The 17,115-nt window shown below is 43.2% G+C and overlaps 1 protein-coding gene across 1 annotated transcript in view; it reads left to right on the plus strand.

The window, feature by feature from the left end:
* Positions 1-13,506: 13,506 nt before the first annotated feature.
* Positions 13,507-17,115, plus strand: part of LOC307042449 (uncharacterized protein) — a gene marked incomplete at its 5' end in the record, with an annotated part of 65,499 nt that continues 61,890 nt past the window's right edge. The window contains one exon of the mRNA XM_079686319.1: positions 13,507-15,252. Coding sequence (XP_079542445.1) covers positions 13,507-14,799 — 1,293 coding nt within the window. The 3' untranslated portion in view covers positions 14,800-15,252. The remainder of the gene's footprint in view (positions 15,253-17,115) is intronic.

Consider the following 17,115-nt stretch of genomic DNA (forward strand, 5'->3'; position numbering starts at 1 on the left):
AATGCCTTGCCACCCCAGCTGCCACCCCATTTGGCAGCTTTGTTTTGAAAGAAAAGTTGTGGCTCATCGGACATTTATGAGAGAAAATCTCTAATGTCCGAGTGCAAGTGAATGCAGCACAAGACGCGAGCCTTGTAACCCCTCCCCCCCCTGGCGCGAGCTTGGAAATATGATTGGCGGCGATTTCATTTGAACGGGAGGACAGCGCAAAACGAGAAGCATTTCGGATACAAGTAGACAGAAGGAATGAGGTATTTGCGGTCAGGGTATGACTGGGGTAGGCTACAGCCATACCAATAAATGGCTTAGTCCCACCATGAAAAAGGATGTTAAAGTAAGCAAAATAAAGTCTGCCAACTCGCGCAGAATAAATTGCACAGACAGCCGTTAGTAAGATTGATTTCAGTAGCCACTTGTCTGGAAATACCGAAGAGAAACGGTTTTGAAAACTTTTGTCACGTAGTGATCGTCTTCTCAATAGAACATCTTTGATAATGTCTTCTGGCCAATCAGAATCAAGATAATGGCGTGGTGTTGTTGCAGGAAGTCCCGACGGAGAATACTTTTGCTGTAGTACATATCGATATACATCGGTACAACTATAAGACCCCACGGTTTGATGATTGATAGGTGTGTGGGCTGTCTTTCATTTTGACACACAGAACAATGGGGGCTATCCACCCTTATCCACAAAGTAAAGTCATTCAGCCTCTTCTCTCTTCTCTCTGTGAGGAACAGCAGGTTCAGCTTTCAGAACAAAGTAACAAAAAACTAAAATGGCATTCATTTTTTTAAATACGTTGTGTAGTAATATATATTTATTTATTTTTCTTCTCAAGAGAGCACCAGAATGTGTATTTGATGTTAGTATTTCAAAAAATCTCCTGGGGGAGAATCCACCCAGACCCCCCTGCAGGGGTTGGGTTTTCAGCATGTCAACTCTTTCACTTGTGGGGAAATTGCAGGATTGGCTCCAGGTCGCCCTTTTTATTTGCTACAAGACAAATGTGCCTTTTTATTTCATCCAGTTCAATTTGGATTGAGACAGGGAAATAATCTAAACCTCACGCGTGGCGTTTCACTGTCAAGGGGAGCGTGTATGTAATTACATTGCAAATACTGACTTGAGCCCCACCACTGTATGGGTTAGCCCTACCACAGATTACCCAACACAAATACTGACTTGAGCCCCCCCACTGTATGGGTTAGCCCTACCACAGATTACCCAACAAAAATACTCTGGCGCCGCAACTGTTTGCGGTCTACTATGACAGAGAAGAGCCTGTCAAGTTTGGCTGTACTCAGCATTGAATCAAAACGCACCATAGCTTTAAATCTTAATAAGTTTGTGGCGTTTTGCTGAACAAGATGGAAATCGCCACATTCAGCTGTTATAGGCATGCCAACTTGATGCTCTGCTCACGGATGAGTCGATGAGAATAATAAACTGTTTAAGAAGATGACCTTACATGTGTAAATATATGTTTCTTCTTTGTGGGGGTCTGCCCCCAAAAAACTGTTTCAAGTCCTGAGAACGGACTTTCCACTGGATCATAACTTCAGCGATGTACAGTATGTTTGAGCTGAATACACGTTTTTTAACCCTAACTGATGCAGTTAGTCATTTCTTTAATGTTTGTTTTTTCTGATGTGAAGTCAAGGTTGTAACTGATTGCAATGAAGTCGTGAGGCGCTGAACTGTTCCTTTGATTCTTTTGAATTATGATAGTAATTACTGGTCTTTCAAATGTGAAGGAGGGTGAGCAAGCATCTTGAGGAACGTTCATCATTAACTCCTCCAAAAAATATAGTTTATTTAATAATAACACTGAAGATGTGAATCATAACAGTGATTGACAGCTGATAGGAATAATATGATTGTTAATATTATCATATTCATACAGACACACATCGATGAGACAGTTAATTAATGTATTTATTGCAGCAGTCTGCATATTTGGTACCCCTACTGGTCTAAGAGTTAAACCAACTCATTCAGTTAAAATTCATTAAATGACGTGTGCCACCTTATATATTAATATTTAAGGCTTTACTGATGTGCCACAATAATCTCACCTAATGTTATTGAGTTAAAATATCAATATTGTGGCTTTCCAAGTTAACATTGATTGATATGATTGCGATTAAATCAGCATATACTTCTGCCGGGGGATGCCACCCCTGAAATTCTCTGGCCACCCCATGAATATTTGTCTAGATCCGCCCCTGGCTGTGTCTAAACATGGAAGTCCCATTATAGTTGGCTGTGTGAATCATGAAGCCTCATGTCTTGCTTTTAGACTCAAAGCCAAACACTTTTATCTTTCATCCATGATTTAAAATAAACTTTTCTTTATCTGCATGTTTACCAAACACTTTGATGGCCCAGTGTACTGCATGTATGATGCATATGAGCAATACTTAGTTTGTACAATTTGCTTGACTTAAATATAAACAATGTTGACAATGTTGTTCTAGTATAATGCGGTATGTCTAGTGCGGTAAAATTATGTAAAAATGTACACTGGTCTGATTTTACACTAATCTTGCTAACATGTTCTCAATAAGCTTGCTCAAATGCTGCTAGTACAGGAAAGATGTGTATATTGTTCACCATCTTAGTTTGAGTGTAGTTTAAGCAGGTTGTTGTTGTTAATAAGCACAATGTACAGCTGAGGTTGATGGGTAAACCTTAGGTTGAGCAGGTACTTGTTCAGGTATTGTCACGTAGCAAACATTGGGTCTCAAAGTGAAGCAAATAGAGAGGTGAAATAAAGAAACGTTTACTCTCTCTCAGCAGGGAAAGACACCACTGGTTGCAATAATAAGTATTTTGATAGAAGTCAAAGAGAATATGATCCAACAGCTCGCTTGTTTTAAACATTTGTCAGGGAACTTTGGGATCTGAAAAAGTGAAGCTAATTTGCATGTGAAATAATAAGTTTTTTCTTTCCCAGCAGGGGACAACCACTGCTTGCAAAAAATAATTGAGTCAAGCCTTTTTCAACACAAAAAAGACACTCATTTAGTAAATGATAGTCCCATTTAGAGTAAAATAAATAAAAATCATCATAAGTTTTAAGGTGTTGCTTCTTTTTGATTGACAGGTGGTACCAAAGTGTTGTCCCGTGACCGTCTTGAGTGTTTGCTTTGTTTTTCTTCTTACAACTTAATAGTAAGAAGCCATTTCACAGTATTTGAAGTTCATGAAAGGAAATTGTAACATTTATGTTGCCTAAGATGCTTGCTCTGCCCATTTGTCTCACAAAAAAGCGGGCCACAAACCATGAGTAACCATTTAAAACATCCACTTCTTATACAGCATGAGTATTACATGGCAATCCATCAAATAGTCACTAACATTTCACACAGAACAAAATGTTAACTTTTAACTTTCGTAAATCATTTTAATTGCTGTCAACACTGACCCTAACCAAGCTACATTTACATTCCTAAATCCAGGATAAAAACACACTACAAAGCCTACATGAAACAAAGGGGCTTGTATATGCACCAGTGAGTTGTCTAAAGGCCCTGACACACCAGGCAGTCACCAGAGAACTCGCCGACGCCGACTGTTGCATCGGCGTGTTCTCCTGCGTCTTGGCCATGTGTCGCACTGGAACACACCGCAAAGACTTCAGCCAAGCACGTACGAACTGCGCATGCATGAGTGGCAATAACTCTCCTTACCAGCAGGCGGCGGTAGTGTGTATTCGTCATTCAAAAGAGGCAACAACCGGAAGACAGAAGAAGAACAGACTGCGTGATCTAAACAAACAACAAATAGCGTGTGCGTTCCATTTTCACTCTCATCCATCGAAAACATGTTTCGTGCGGTACTGGAGCTATCAGCCATTGGAGTGAAGACATTCTCAAGCAACCGTTTCACTTCTCATGCACTGATTCGCTAGCTGAACAGCCAATCAGAGTGATTTCTTTGTCCGACTGCCTGTGGCCGACGCATGGCCGAACATGTTGAATCGGCCGTGCGTCGGCCATAAAACTCCAAATAAAGGCCCGGACACACCAATCTGACAACAAAGAACTGACACAGACGGACCCCGACAGTTGCGTCGTCTCGCGTCTCACGTGATAACCGAGAGAAGAAGAGCAGACTGCGTGATATAAACAAACAACAAATAGCGTGTGCGTTCCATTTTCACTCTACAACGAGAAGCTCATGGGGCTTTCCCGAACCTGTGTCGAGAGCTGAAGTTAAATGAAATCTCAGATTTGCCTTCTTAATTGTTTGTTTGGGTCCCTCACTTCTGTTTGCTTCTCATGGACTGATTCGCTAGCTGAACAGCCAATCAGAGTGATTTATTTTGCCGACTGCCCGCCGATTCAACATTTTGAATCGGCGGGTTTTCGGCCAAAAAGGCGTTGGCCCGGCTGAAAAGACCAGACGGTGCGGGACACACCAATCTGAGTAGGGCGTGTCGACGCTCATCGTCGGCCTGACGCCCACCGACGCCGATAATCGGCCTGGTGTGTCCGGGCCTTTAGGCGTGTCACGGCCGACGGTGCGGGACACACCAAATTGAGTTTGGGCGACAGGGCACGCTTCGTCGTCCGACTAACGAAAGCGGCCGATTTCGGCCTGGTGTGTCAGGGCCTTAAAGCTAATCACCAGACCCGTTTACATTATCAGCGCAGAATTTTAAACAGGAGTAGTTGTAATTTAAATGAATGCATTTAATATTCCCTATGCAGAAAGCCTTCATTGAGGTGGGTATTTTTTGTTTCTCATGAAGAAAGCCTCTTTGAATAAAAAAAAGACATACAGTATATCAGCCTCAGTCATTGATTGGATAATAAGCCTCAGGCTAAAACCAAAGCCCTTCCCAAGTGCCCATTTCAAATCCGTTAAGCCAATCCATCAGTTCAATGTTAACATGAAATACACGGCCAAGCCAACAAAAAAATATAGCAAAAATACTAATGTCTTTTTTATTCTTACATCAGAACATATACATGTTCAGTTTCCCTTTGGATTGAAATGTTCTATTTGATAATGTGTAATTAGTTATGTGAGTCATGCTTTTGAGCATTTGAATACATTTCTTACACCTCATAGCAGTTCTGGCACATAATCCCACCCTCCCCGAGTGATGCTGAGTCATCATAAGGATCTTTGCTCTGACATTTGCTTCCCTCATGATGTCCTTCATTCAATTTCTCCAACAAAGACATTTCCCCTGTCCGTTTGTTCCCAGAACTGTTGGTCCTGTACCCCACCAATGTCCTACTTTATGCACAATAGGCAAATGCACTTTTGGGATGACGTGTTTTTCCAAACTGCTAGCTTGAACAATTCATCATTTGAGAATAATCTTACCTGTCAGAGCTGGGCTGTCAGACACACAGTTTCTTATCTATGCAAGCATGTGTTCCGACCGCTGATGAGGGTAGTGACTCACACCTCACGCTCTTATTGGAGATGACGGATGCCACTGATTTGTTCAGCGTGGGGATTGGATTTGATGGCGCCCTGGATGCATACTTAGCAATAACTGACACGATGCCCAATCCTTCACAGCATGTATTTGCTGATCTGGTTACACTCCATAGAGATTAGTAACTAATTTCAAGTTAAACCAAAGTAGAAGAGCATTACACTCAAGCTGCATGTATTTCACACATATGCTTTCAGTAGAACTTTATGGTAGATTTAACATATAGGCTAAATGCTCACACTACATCGGTGCTGTGTTCGAAACCTGGGTAAAATGATAGCACAAAGTTATTATGTTAATGTCTGTAGTGATTCACATTTGGCTGCAAAATAATCCAAAGTGATGCATTGTCTATATTGGTTATCTCGTTGTTTATGGTGTGATTATCGCCCATGCAAACAGACAAAAAGAAAATGTTCTCCGGCAAGCTCTCCCCCTAAATAATTCACTTAAATCATCAGACATTTTGAGTGTTTGACTTTACTGCTTTGCTCAACCGACTGATTAAAAAGTCCTAATGTATCTGATGAAGGTGATGATGCGTTGAGAAGTATTAAATCAGTTGTACAGTGAAGTGCGCTAAAGTTAAATTACATATTTTATTCAACAGATTTTAACCACATTACAGGCGTCAATCTCTGGATTCCAATTTAGTTTGATCAGTCAGTCAGTCTGTTGGTTTAACACATTGGTTTAGAGTGATAAATCTATCAGACAAGTAGCGGATGGATGTCATTACATTTGGGTTTTTTATGGACCCAAAGATTGATTCTTATGTTAGGATGATCTAGCACCACCGAAGGGTAGAGATTTAAAGATATGATGAGATAATAAACCTTTTTTCTAACCCTCGTAGATACATTTCAGGTGTCAGTGCAGCATTTTAGCGATAGCATTCATCAGCTGATCCTAAGAACAGCAAACTATAATGAATGTTTTTTGTTTTTTTTAAATACATGAAACAAACATAATTACCATATTTTCATATGATTCCCACATGGCTCTCCATCTTTTGACATTTGCTCTTCTAATCTTGTCATCTCATCGCACCGTCTTATTCTGCAACAGTTAAATGGTACCTGCCTGACCCTAACCCTAGTAACCCCAACGACTATTTATCTTTATGCACCTAACTTCTGAAAAAACAGTACAGCAGAAGTAAGTTGCATGTATTTACTTGCATTGTCTTATACCAGTTTTCTAGAAATTTTAAATTGCATTTTTAACGTTTGAGCTTTTGTTATACAACTGATTCATTACGTCTTTAAACTTTTGCCCCACTAAAGAACAATCCAAGAATAGAAAAGCAATCTCTCCATTTCCTTCCAACACTTCCTGATGTGTAATGGGCAGCAGAGCGGAAATGGTGGAAATCCAAACACCATGACGACCTCCTAACCTATCAGGCTCTCTCCTCTCCTCTTTCTCTGCTTCCATCTCTCAGGCAAAAAGCACTTTCTTTCAAGATAAGATCCAATCAATCAATCAATCAATCAATGTTTATTTATATAGCCCAATATCACAAATGTTACATTTGTCTCAGTGGACTTCACAGTTTGTACAGAATATCAGTATGACAATACGACACCCTCTGTCCTTAGATCCTCACATCGTACAAGGAAAAACTTCTAGAGAAAACCCAGTTTAAAGGGAAAAATGGGAGAAACCTCAGGGAGAGCAACAGAGGAGGGATCCCTCTCCCAGGACTGACAGACGTGCAATAGATGCCGTGTGTAAATTGAAAAGATAATACATTTGCAACATAGGTAGTCCAAATGTTTGGAAAATGCATGTGTGTATAATAGGAAGATGAATCCATGAGTATATCCATCCAGGACTTATGATCCAGGACCACAGCCACGACTCGCAATCCAGGACTCGCAATCCATGACACAGGACCGCAGGATCATCCATGACTCCGGATCCCGGCGTATATAGACACCAAAAAGAAAGAAATTTGGGGAAGCTGGGTTAATCGGAACATGAGAGTACACAGGTATAGACAGAGAGAAGGAAGAAGTAAGATGTCCCCCGACAAACTAAGCCTATATCAGCAGAACTAGGGGCTGAATCTAATCAGCCCTAACTATAAGCTTTATCAAAAAGGAAGGTCTTAAGCGCACTCTTAAAAACGGATAGGGTGTCTACCGTCCGAACACAAACTGGAAGCTGATTCCACAAAAGTGGAGCTTGATAAGAAAAGGCTCTGGCTCCCATTGTACTTTTAGAGACTCTAGGAACAACCAACAACCCTGCATTCTTGGAACGCAATGCCCTAGTAGGACAATAGGGTATAATGAGTTCTTTAAGGTAAGATGGTGCCTGCCCATTAAGGGCTTTGTAGGCGAGAAGAAGAATTTTAAATTCTATCCTGTGTTCTATAGGGAGCCAGTGTAAGGCAGCCAGAACAGGAGTAATGTGGTCCCTTTTCCTAACTCTGGTTAGTACACGAGCTGCAGCATTTTGAATCATCTGAAGCGACTTGACTGACTTCTTGGTACACCCTGATAATAAGGAGTTACAATAATCCAGCCTTGAAGTAACAAATGCATGGACTAGTTTATCTGCATCGTTTTGAGGCAAGATATGCCTGATTTTTGCAATGTTACGTAGATAGAAGTAGGCGGTCCTTGAAATTGATTTTATGTGGGCGTTAAAGGATAAATCCTGATCAAATATAACACCAAGATTCCTTACAGTCTCACTGGAGGTCAAATTAATGCCATCCATAGTTAATATATCTTTAGATAATTTGTTTCGTAGATTCTTCGGGCCAAGTACAATAACTTCAGTTTTGGTCGTGTTTAACATCAAAAGATTTAAGGTCATCCACGTTTTTAAGTCCTTGAGGCAGTCTTGAATTTTATTTAGATGATTAATTTCATCAGGCTTGATTGATAAATATAGATGAGTATCATCCGCATAACAATGAAAGTTTACAGAATGATTCCTTATAATATTGCCTAACGGAAGCATATACAGGACTGTCTCAGAAAATTAGAATATTGTGATAAAGTTCTTTATTTTCTGTAATGCAATTAAAAAAACAAAAATGTCATACATTCTGGATTCATTACAAATCAACTGAAATATTGCAAGCCTTTTATTATTTTGATATTGCTGATTATGGCATACAGCTTAAGAAAACTCAAAAATCCTATCTCAAAAAATTAGAATAGTTCCTCAGACCAAGTAAAAAAAAAAGATTTATAACAGCAAAACACAATCAAACATTTGAAAATGTCCATTAATGCACTCAGTACTTGGTTGGGAATCCTTTTGCACGGATTACTGCATCAATGCGGCGTGGCATGGAGGCAATCAGCCTGTGGCATTGCTGAGGTGTTATGGATGCCCAGGATGCTTCAATAGCGGCCTTTAGCTCATTAGCATTGTTGGGTCTGGTGTCTTTCAGCTTCTTCTTCACAATACCCCACATATTCTCTATGGGGTTCAGGTCAGGGGAATTTGCAGGCCAATCGAGGACAGTAATGCCATGGTCAGTGCACCAGTTACTGGTGGTTTTGGCACTGTGGGCAGGTGCCAGATCAGGCTGGAAAATGAATTCCTCATCTCCATAGAGCTTTTCAGCAGACGGAAGCATGTAGTGCTCTAAAATCTCTTGGTACACAGCTGCATTTACTCTGGGCTTGATGAAACACAGTGGACCAACACCAGCAGCTGACATGGCTCCCCAAACCATCGCTGACTGTGGGAACTTCACACTGGATTTCAAGCAACTTGGATTTTGCTCCTCTCCAGCCTTTCTCCAGACTCTGGCGCCTTGACTTCCAAATGAAATACAAAACTTGCTTTCGTCTGAAAAGAGGACTTTGGACCACTGTGCAACTGTCCAGTGCTTCTTTTCCTTAGCCCAAGTCAGACGCCTCTTCCGTTGTCTTGAGTTCAGAAGTGGCTTGACCATGGGAATACGGCTATTGTAGCCCATTTCCCGGACACGTCTGTGAACAGTGACTTTTGATACCTGGACTCCAGCTTCAGTCCACTGTCTTTGAAGCTCCCCCAAATTCTGGAAGCGACTCTTCTTCACAATGCTGTTAAGGCTGCGGTCATCTCTCTTGGTTGTGCAGCGTTTCCTGCCACATTTCCCCCTTCCAACAGACTTTTTGTGGATGTGCTTTGAAACTGCACTCTGTGAACAGCTTGCTCTTTGAGAAATTTCTTTTTGTGTCTTACCCTCCTGATGGAGGGTGTCAATGACGGTCCTCTGGACAGCAGTCAGATCAGCAGTCTTCCCCATACTTGTGATTTAGTTTACTGAACCAAGCTGAGTGTTTTTCAAGGCTCAGGAAACCCTTGCAGGTGTTTCGAGTTAATTAGACGATTCAAGTGATTCGTTGAACACCCTACTAGTATACTTTTTCATGATATTCTAATATTTAGAGATAGGATATTTGAGTTTTCTTAAGCTGTATGCCATAATCAGCAATATTAAAATAATAAAAGGCTTGCAATATTTCAGTTGATTTGTAATGAATCCAGAATGTATGACATTTTAGTTTTTTTAATTGCATTACAGAAAATAAAGAACTTTATCACAATATTCTAATTTTCTGAGACAGTCCTGTATAGGGTGAACAAAATAGGTCCAAGCACTGAGCCCTGTGGCACTCCATGGCTAACTTTGGTTTGCATGGAAGATTCATCGTTGACACGTACAAACTGAGAGCGTTCAGATAGATAGGACCTAAACCAGCCTAATGCAGTTCCCTGTATGCCAATCTTCCTATTACAATCCCAAAACACTATTTTCCATCTTCTCCTCCCTCTTGGACCCCCCCAAAAGCCCCTTCCCCATCCTCCCTTCTGTCAAGCGACTTTGTTAACCACTTTGAAAAAAAGGTTGATGATATTCGCTCTTCTTTTTCTGACTCACCTTTACTCACCGCTGGGTCACCAGACCCACCTTTCACCCACACACTGACCTCCTTCTCCCCTCTCTCTCCAAGTGAGGTTCTTACCCTCATTACCTCTGCCCGTCATACCACCTGTCCTCTGGACCCTATCCCCTCTAACCTCCTTCAGACTATTGCTCCTGATATTCTACCGTTTCTCACCCATTTCATCAACACTTCTCTAACTTCTTGTCACTTTCCAAACAGTCTCAAGGAGGCAAGAGTAAACCCTCTCCTCAAGAAACCCACTCTCAACCCATCTGATGTTATAAACTACAGGCCTGTCTCTCTCCTCCCGTTCCTATCTAAAACACTTGAACGCGCTGTCTTTAAACAACTCTCCTGTTATCTCCATCAGAACAACCTTCTGGATCCGCACCAGTCTGGTTTCAAGGCAGGTCACTCAACAGAAACTGCCCTCCTTGCTGTCTCTGACGAACTGCACACTGCTAAAGCAGCCTCCCTCTCCTCTGTCATCATCCTTCTGGGCCTGTCTGCTGAATTCGACACGGTGAATCATCAGATCCTCCTTCGCACTCTCCAAGAACTTGGAGTTTCAGGCTCTGCACTTTCCCTCCTCACCTCATACCTCAAAGACCGCACCTACAGTGTAACTTGGAGAGGGTCCGAGTCCGACCCTTGTCAATTAACTACAGGGGTCCCTCAAGGCTCTGTTCTTGGTCCCCTCCTCTTCTCCTTGTACACAAACTCGCTTGGATCATTCATTAGCCCGCATGGTTTTTCATACCACTGCTACGCTGACGACAACCAATTAATTATGTCCTTTCGCCGCTCTGAGAGCCAGGTCGTCGAACACATCTCTGCTTGTCTAGCTGACATCTCTCAGTGGATGTCTGCTCACCACCTCAAGCTCAACCTTGACAAGACTGAACTGCTTTTCCTTCCGGGAAAAGATTGTCCCACTCTTGACCTAACAATCAACATCGGCACCTTGATTGTTTCCCCAACTCAGACTGCAAGGAATCTGGGTGTGACCCGAGATAACAAACTGTCCTTCACTGCAAATATAGCTGCTACAACCCGCTGCTGCAGATACACCCTTTACAACATCAGGAGAATACGTCCCCAGCTGACCCTGAAAGCGACGCAGGTTCTGGTCCAGGCTTTCGTCATCTCTCGCCTAGACTAATGCAACTCCCTCCTGGCTGGTCTACCTGCATGTGCCATCCGACCTCTGCAGCTCATCCAGAATGCAGCGGCTCGTCTGGTCTTCAACCTTCCTAAATTCTCCCACACCACGCCGCTCCTCCGCTCCCTTCACTGGCTTCCGGTAACTGCTAGAATCCACTTCAAGACAATGGTACTTGCGTACCATGCTGCGAATGGATCTGGCCTTTCCTACATCCAGGACATGGTTAAACCGTACACCCCAGCACGTGCACTCCGCTCTGCATCAGCCAAACAGCTCGCTGCACCCGCACTGCGAGGGGGACCCAAGTTCCCATCAGCAAAAGCATGTGGGTTTGCTATCCTGGCTCCAAAATGGTGGAATGAGCTCCCCATTGAAATCAAGACAGCAGAAAGCTTACACATCTTCCGGCGGAGACTGAAAACTCATCTCTTTCGACTCCTCTTCGAGCGATAGAACTATTAACAAAACACTTATATACTAATAAAGGACTGGCTTATCTAAAGCCAGTTGAGTAGCACTTGAAATATTTTAGCTCTATGAAACCTGATTATATGATTCTGTTTTCTTCAAGTTTGTACTTTGTTGGTCGAACGCACTTATTGTAAGTCGCTTTGGATAAAAGCATCAGCTAAATGCAATGTAATGTCATGTTTATTTCACTTTCAACACGCTATAGAATGTATATAGGCTTAATGTCGCTTCCATTTAGATTGCTGAGTGTGATTAGCAAGGCTGATAGATCTTGTTAAGAGGTTCCAACACTTCCATGTCTCGTCGATTCACTCAGAGCCCCAGAGAAAGGGTGTCGGTTGTGATTATCCACGCTATGGTTACCCTTGACAGGCATCAATAACACCACTTAAAGACACACGCTGGATGCACTTATACCTCCCATCTTCCGCGGCCTGACAGCGCTTCAGTGCAGCTTGACCTCAACAAAAACTATATCTCATATTCAGGGTCATAACTGCACCCTGAGTCACTTCCTCAAGGCCATTATCATTCATGCTCATTGACATAAATAACAGCCTTACCTAATCAGGATGTTTCTCAAGGGCTCAGCTTCTCTACATCCTATTGCTTTCCTGATGGTGGGGTAGGATCAATGGTCTGGTGATTGGATTTGTGTTAAAAGGGTTGAATCGTGTTCAAGTTAGACTGTGCGGGACAGAGCTGGCAGATATAAGGTGAAATTCTTAGCTTTGAATTACCAAAAAATGAAACAGAATAATACACAAAGTATGACATTAAGTTCCGGGCCAAAAAAACATGTCAAACAAACAGAACTTAACTGAAACTATCATCACCAACTAACTGATTAAAACTCAACAGATGAAATAGACCGAACAATCTGAACACAAAGCTTTTAAATCTAGGACAACATTGTTGGTTGGATACAAACTAAGGCATAAACCACTAACTAACAAACAATGAAAAGCAAAGTTAGACATTTTGGGTATCAATAGAAATATTTCAGCAACCGACCAAACCAATAAAATCAGAGAGAAACACCCTCTGAAGGGAACACAGGGATTTTAACCTTTGCAGACCATTTACATGCACAAAAACCTATAGAACACACTACAGGAAAGGTAAAAAAGAAGCAGAATAGTCTTTTTAGCCTTTGTCAGGGACCAAGCAGTAAGTCAACAAGACAGGTTTAAATAAATCACTTTAAAGAAAACATAATAAATCAATAATTTCTAATAAATAGACCTATAAAAGAGGTCAACAGAAAATACCTCAAAGAAACATGGCATCAACTCAACAAACTGACCTGCTACATTATTTTTCTTCTTCTTCTTCTTCTTCGGTGGTGGATGTGTGTTTGAAGAGGGAAGAGGGAATTTCAACTTTAACTCTTTTGTTTCTGTTTCAATCGTTTCTTTAACTGTATGATCTTTCGTTGGGATTTTTGTACCCTTTGCAAGTACGGTTAATTTGTTAATTTAGTGTTTTTCCGTGCCTCGTGGCGGGGATGGCGTCCTCCGGGGCGCCGCCGGTGTCTCTGAGACACGGAGTGCGGCTGGTGGCTCAGGCCGCAAGCACAGTGGAGCAGGTGCTGCTGGCTGTGGGTGATCAGGTCGGTCATGTAAATATCTCCTATGCTTCCCGCATGAACAAAGCGGTCGTGGTCTTTTTGAAAGACCAGAAATATGTGACGGAACTTATCGAGAGCGGATTAATGCTAAACGAGGAATACATTCAAGTTTCACCGCTGGCGACACCGTCCACGCGGATCACTGTGTCTGGCGTTCCTCCGTTCATCCCGAATGAGGCGCTGGAACGGGAGCTGAAGCGTTTTGGTAAGTTTGCCAGTAGTCTCCGCACTGTTGCTCTGGGGTGTAAGGATGAAAAGTTCAAACATGTCCATTCTCTGCGGAGACAGGTTTTCATGTTTCTGAATTGTCCCACTCAGACACTAGATGTGTCCTTCCGGGTGAGGCACGAAGAGGGTTTTTATATGGTTTATGCGAGCTCAGGGAGCGTAAAGTGTTTTGAGTGCGGGGAGTCGGGTCACAAACGTGTTGCATGTCCACAGAGACGGCACGCCGCTCCGCCGGGTGCGGCTGGGCCCGGGGCAGCCGAGCCGGGGGCCGCTGGGGCGGCTGAGCCGGGGGCGGCCGGGGCCGCTGTGGCGGCCGAGCCCGGGGCGGCCTGGTCCGCGGCAGCGGGACCCGGTGTCGCGGGGGCTGCTGCTGCACCCGCCGGGGCCCCGGTGGCTGCGGAGGAAGTAGGGATGAATATCGTGAGAGATGAAACAGGGACTGTAGAGAGTGTGGTGAGTGTGAGAGGAAAACATTTGGAAACAGGTAAACGGGTGAGAGATGATGTAGCAGGGCAGGTGAGGACTGGTGCTGTGGGACAGGTAGAGGCTGTTGGCACACAGAAGGAGCTGTCGTCTGGCTCTGGGCGGAAAAATGAGCTTCAACAGGCTGCAGACAATAATGAGGTGACAGAGATGGACACAGACGGTGAGGGGGATTCTGACTGTGGTTCAGTTGCAGATAGTCTCTCTCAGAACGCAGAGATATATTCTTTGGAAGAGATTAATGTCTTTTTAGACGAGTCTTTTGGCAAGTCAGTGGAAGTGAGAGATTTTTTCCCTGACATTGACAAGTTTCTTCATACAGTGAGAACTCTTCAGAAAGTTGTAGGGTTAGACCTGCTGGATGAAAAGAAACGTTATCGTCTCAGGAGGCATGTAACTGCTGTGAAAAAAGATACGACAGGAAGCAAAAGAGGGAAGAAACTGAAAAGGTCTAAATAATTTCAACATGATCATGCAACACTGGGTGTCTCCTCTCTGCTGTGTGTACCTGTCTGTTCTTTCTCTCTGTCCCCTTTCTCTAATGCAGGCTTTAAGGGTTGCTTCCTTGAACATGAACGGGGGTAGAAGTGCACAGAAAAGAGCTTTAGTGTTAGAAGTCTTTAATCAGAAAAAATTAGATTTGATATTTCTGCAGGAAACGCACAGTGATAGCCTGAATGAGACGGACTGGGGGATGTGGTGGGGGGGTCAGTATGTACTCAGTCATGGCTCAAACCTTAGTGCTGGAGTAGCTGTTTTATTCTCCCCCTCTCTAAATGTAAAGATTTTATCCAGCACTGAGATAGTGGCAGGTAGAGCCTTGATGGTGAAAGTGGAACTGTTAGAGTTCAGTTTCACCTTTATTAATGTGTATGCACCCAATCAGGGCCCTGCACGTGTATCTGTGTTTCAGTTATTAAAAGACAAGCTAGACACTAGTGTACAGGGGGAGTGTGTTATACTGGGGGGGGACTGGAACGTTTGCACTAATGTCACTTTAGACAGAATAGGACGGGAGCCTCATCCTCAGTCGTCCCTTTTACTGTCACAGGTGATAAGAGAGGCTGACTTAGTGGATGTGTGGAGGATGAAGCATCCCTCCGTTAAACAATACACCTGGATGAGAATGCTAGATGGGGGCGTCAGTGCAGCCAGGCTAGACAGATTTTACATGTCTTCTTCTTTTATTACTCGTGCAGTGAACTGTCACATCCAACCTGTTGGTTTTACAGATCATCAGCTAGTTTCTTTGGATTTGGTTTTATCCAACAAAGGGAAACCTAGATCGTTCTGGCAGTTTAATGTTAAAATTTTACAAGATTTGATTTTCTGTGAGAATTTTAATTTGTTTTGGATCAACTGGAAATCAAAGAAAGAGTCTTTTCCCTCCCTGAGTCAGTGGTGGGAGGTAGGAAAGGCTCAGATTAGAGTGTTCTGTCAACAGTATACAGCCTACTCCACTGCAAACACTAGGAGAGCTATAGAGCAGTTAGAGAGAGAGATCAGAGAGTTAGAGAGTGTGTCTGCTCGAAATATAGAACAGTCCCTCCTAAAACAACAACAGCTTAACTGTTTTCTTCAGGAGAAAGCCAAGGGAGCTCTGATTAGAGCCCGTTTTACTTCCATGAGAGACATTGATGCACCAACCACCTTTTTCTTCAACCTGGAGAGGTCTGTGGGCCAAAGGAAGCAGATGGTATGTCTGCGTCTTCCCGATGGACAGGTAACCTCTGAACCTGCTGAGATGAGGAGACATGCAGTGTCCTTCTACACGGACCTGTTCAAAGCCGAAGGTTGTGACGTGGAAGCCGCTGATGAACTTTTTCAGGGTCTTCCACAGCTGAGTCCAGCCGAAAGTGACACCTTGGGCTCTGACATTACGCTGGAGGAACTGACCTCTGCGGTGACACACATGGCCTCCGGCAAGGCTCCGGGCATAGACGGTTTACCTGCAGACTTTTTTAAACATTTTTGGAGCATTTTAGGACATGATTTGTTGGATGTATTGATGGAGTCCTTTGGGAAAGGGACTCTTCCAGCTTCCTGTAGGGGTGCAGTGATTTCACTGTTGCCTAAGAAAGGAGAGCTAACCCTGCTGAAGAATTGGAGACCTGTGGCTCTCTTATGTACGGACTATAAGATACTGTCAAAGGTTTTAGCTAACAGACTGAAGTGTTTTATCGAACTTCTTGTTGGTACTGATCAAACATATTGCATCCCTGGCAGATCAATTGTGGACAATTTGTTTTTGATGAGAGACACTTTTGATGTTTGCAAACTGTACAATATAAATGTTGGTATTATTTCTATTGACCAAGAGAAGGCCTTTGATCGTGTGGATTACACTTTTCTGGCTGCCACATTGCAGGCTTTTGGTGTTGGGGAGCATTCTTTGACCTGGGTGAAGTGTTTGTACAGTGATGCATGTTGTGTTGTGAAAGTGGGGGGAGGGCTGAGCAGACCTGTACCAGTTAAAAGGGGGATCAGGCAGGGCTGCCCTATCTCAGGCCTATTATATAGTATTGCCATCGAGCCACTTTTGTGCAGGCTTAGAAACCGGCTGAGGGGCCTGAGTCTGCCAGTGTCAGCTCAGGCCCCCCCGGTGGTTGTATCAGCTTATGCTGATGATGTCAGTGTTTTTATCCAGGGTCAGCGAGATATCCAGGAGCTACAGGACAGTTTAGTTTTGTATAGGAAGGCTGCCTCAGCCAAAGTTAACTGGGAGAAGAGTGAGGCAATTTTGGTAGGTCAGTGGAGTTTAGAAAATAGGCCCAG

Source organism: Notothenia rossii (genome assembly GCF_949606895.1).
Source record: "Notothenia rossii genome assembly, chromosome: 6".
Lineage (NCBI taxonomy): Eukaryota > Metazoa > Chordata > Actinopteri > Perciformes > Nototheniidae > Notothenia > Notothenia rossii.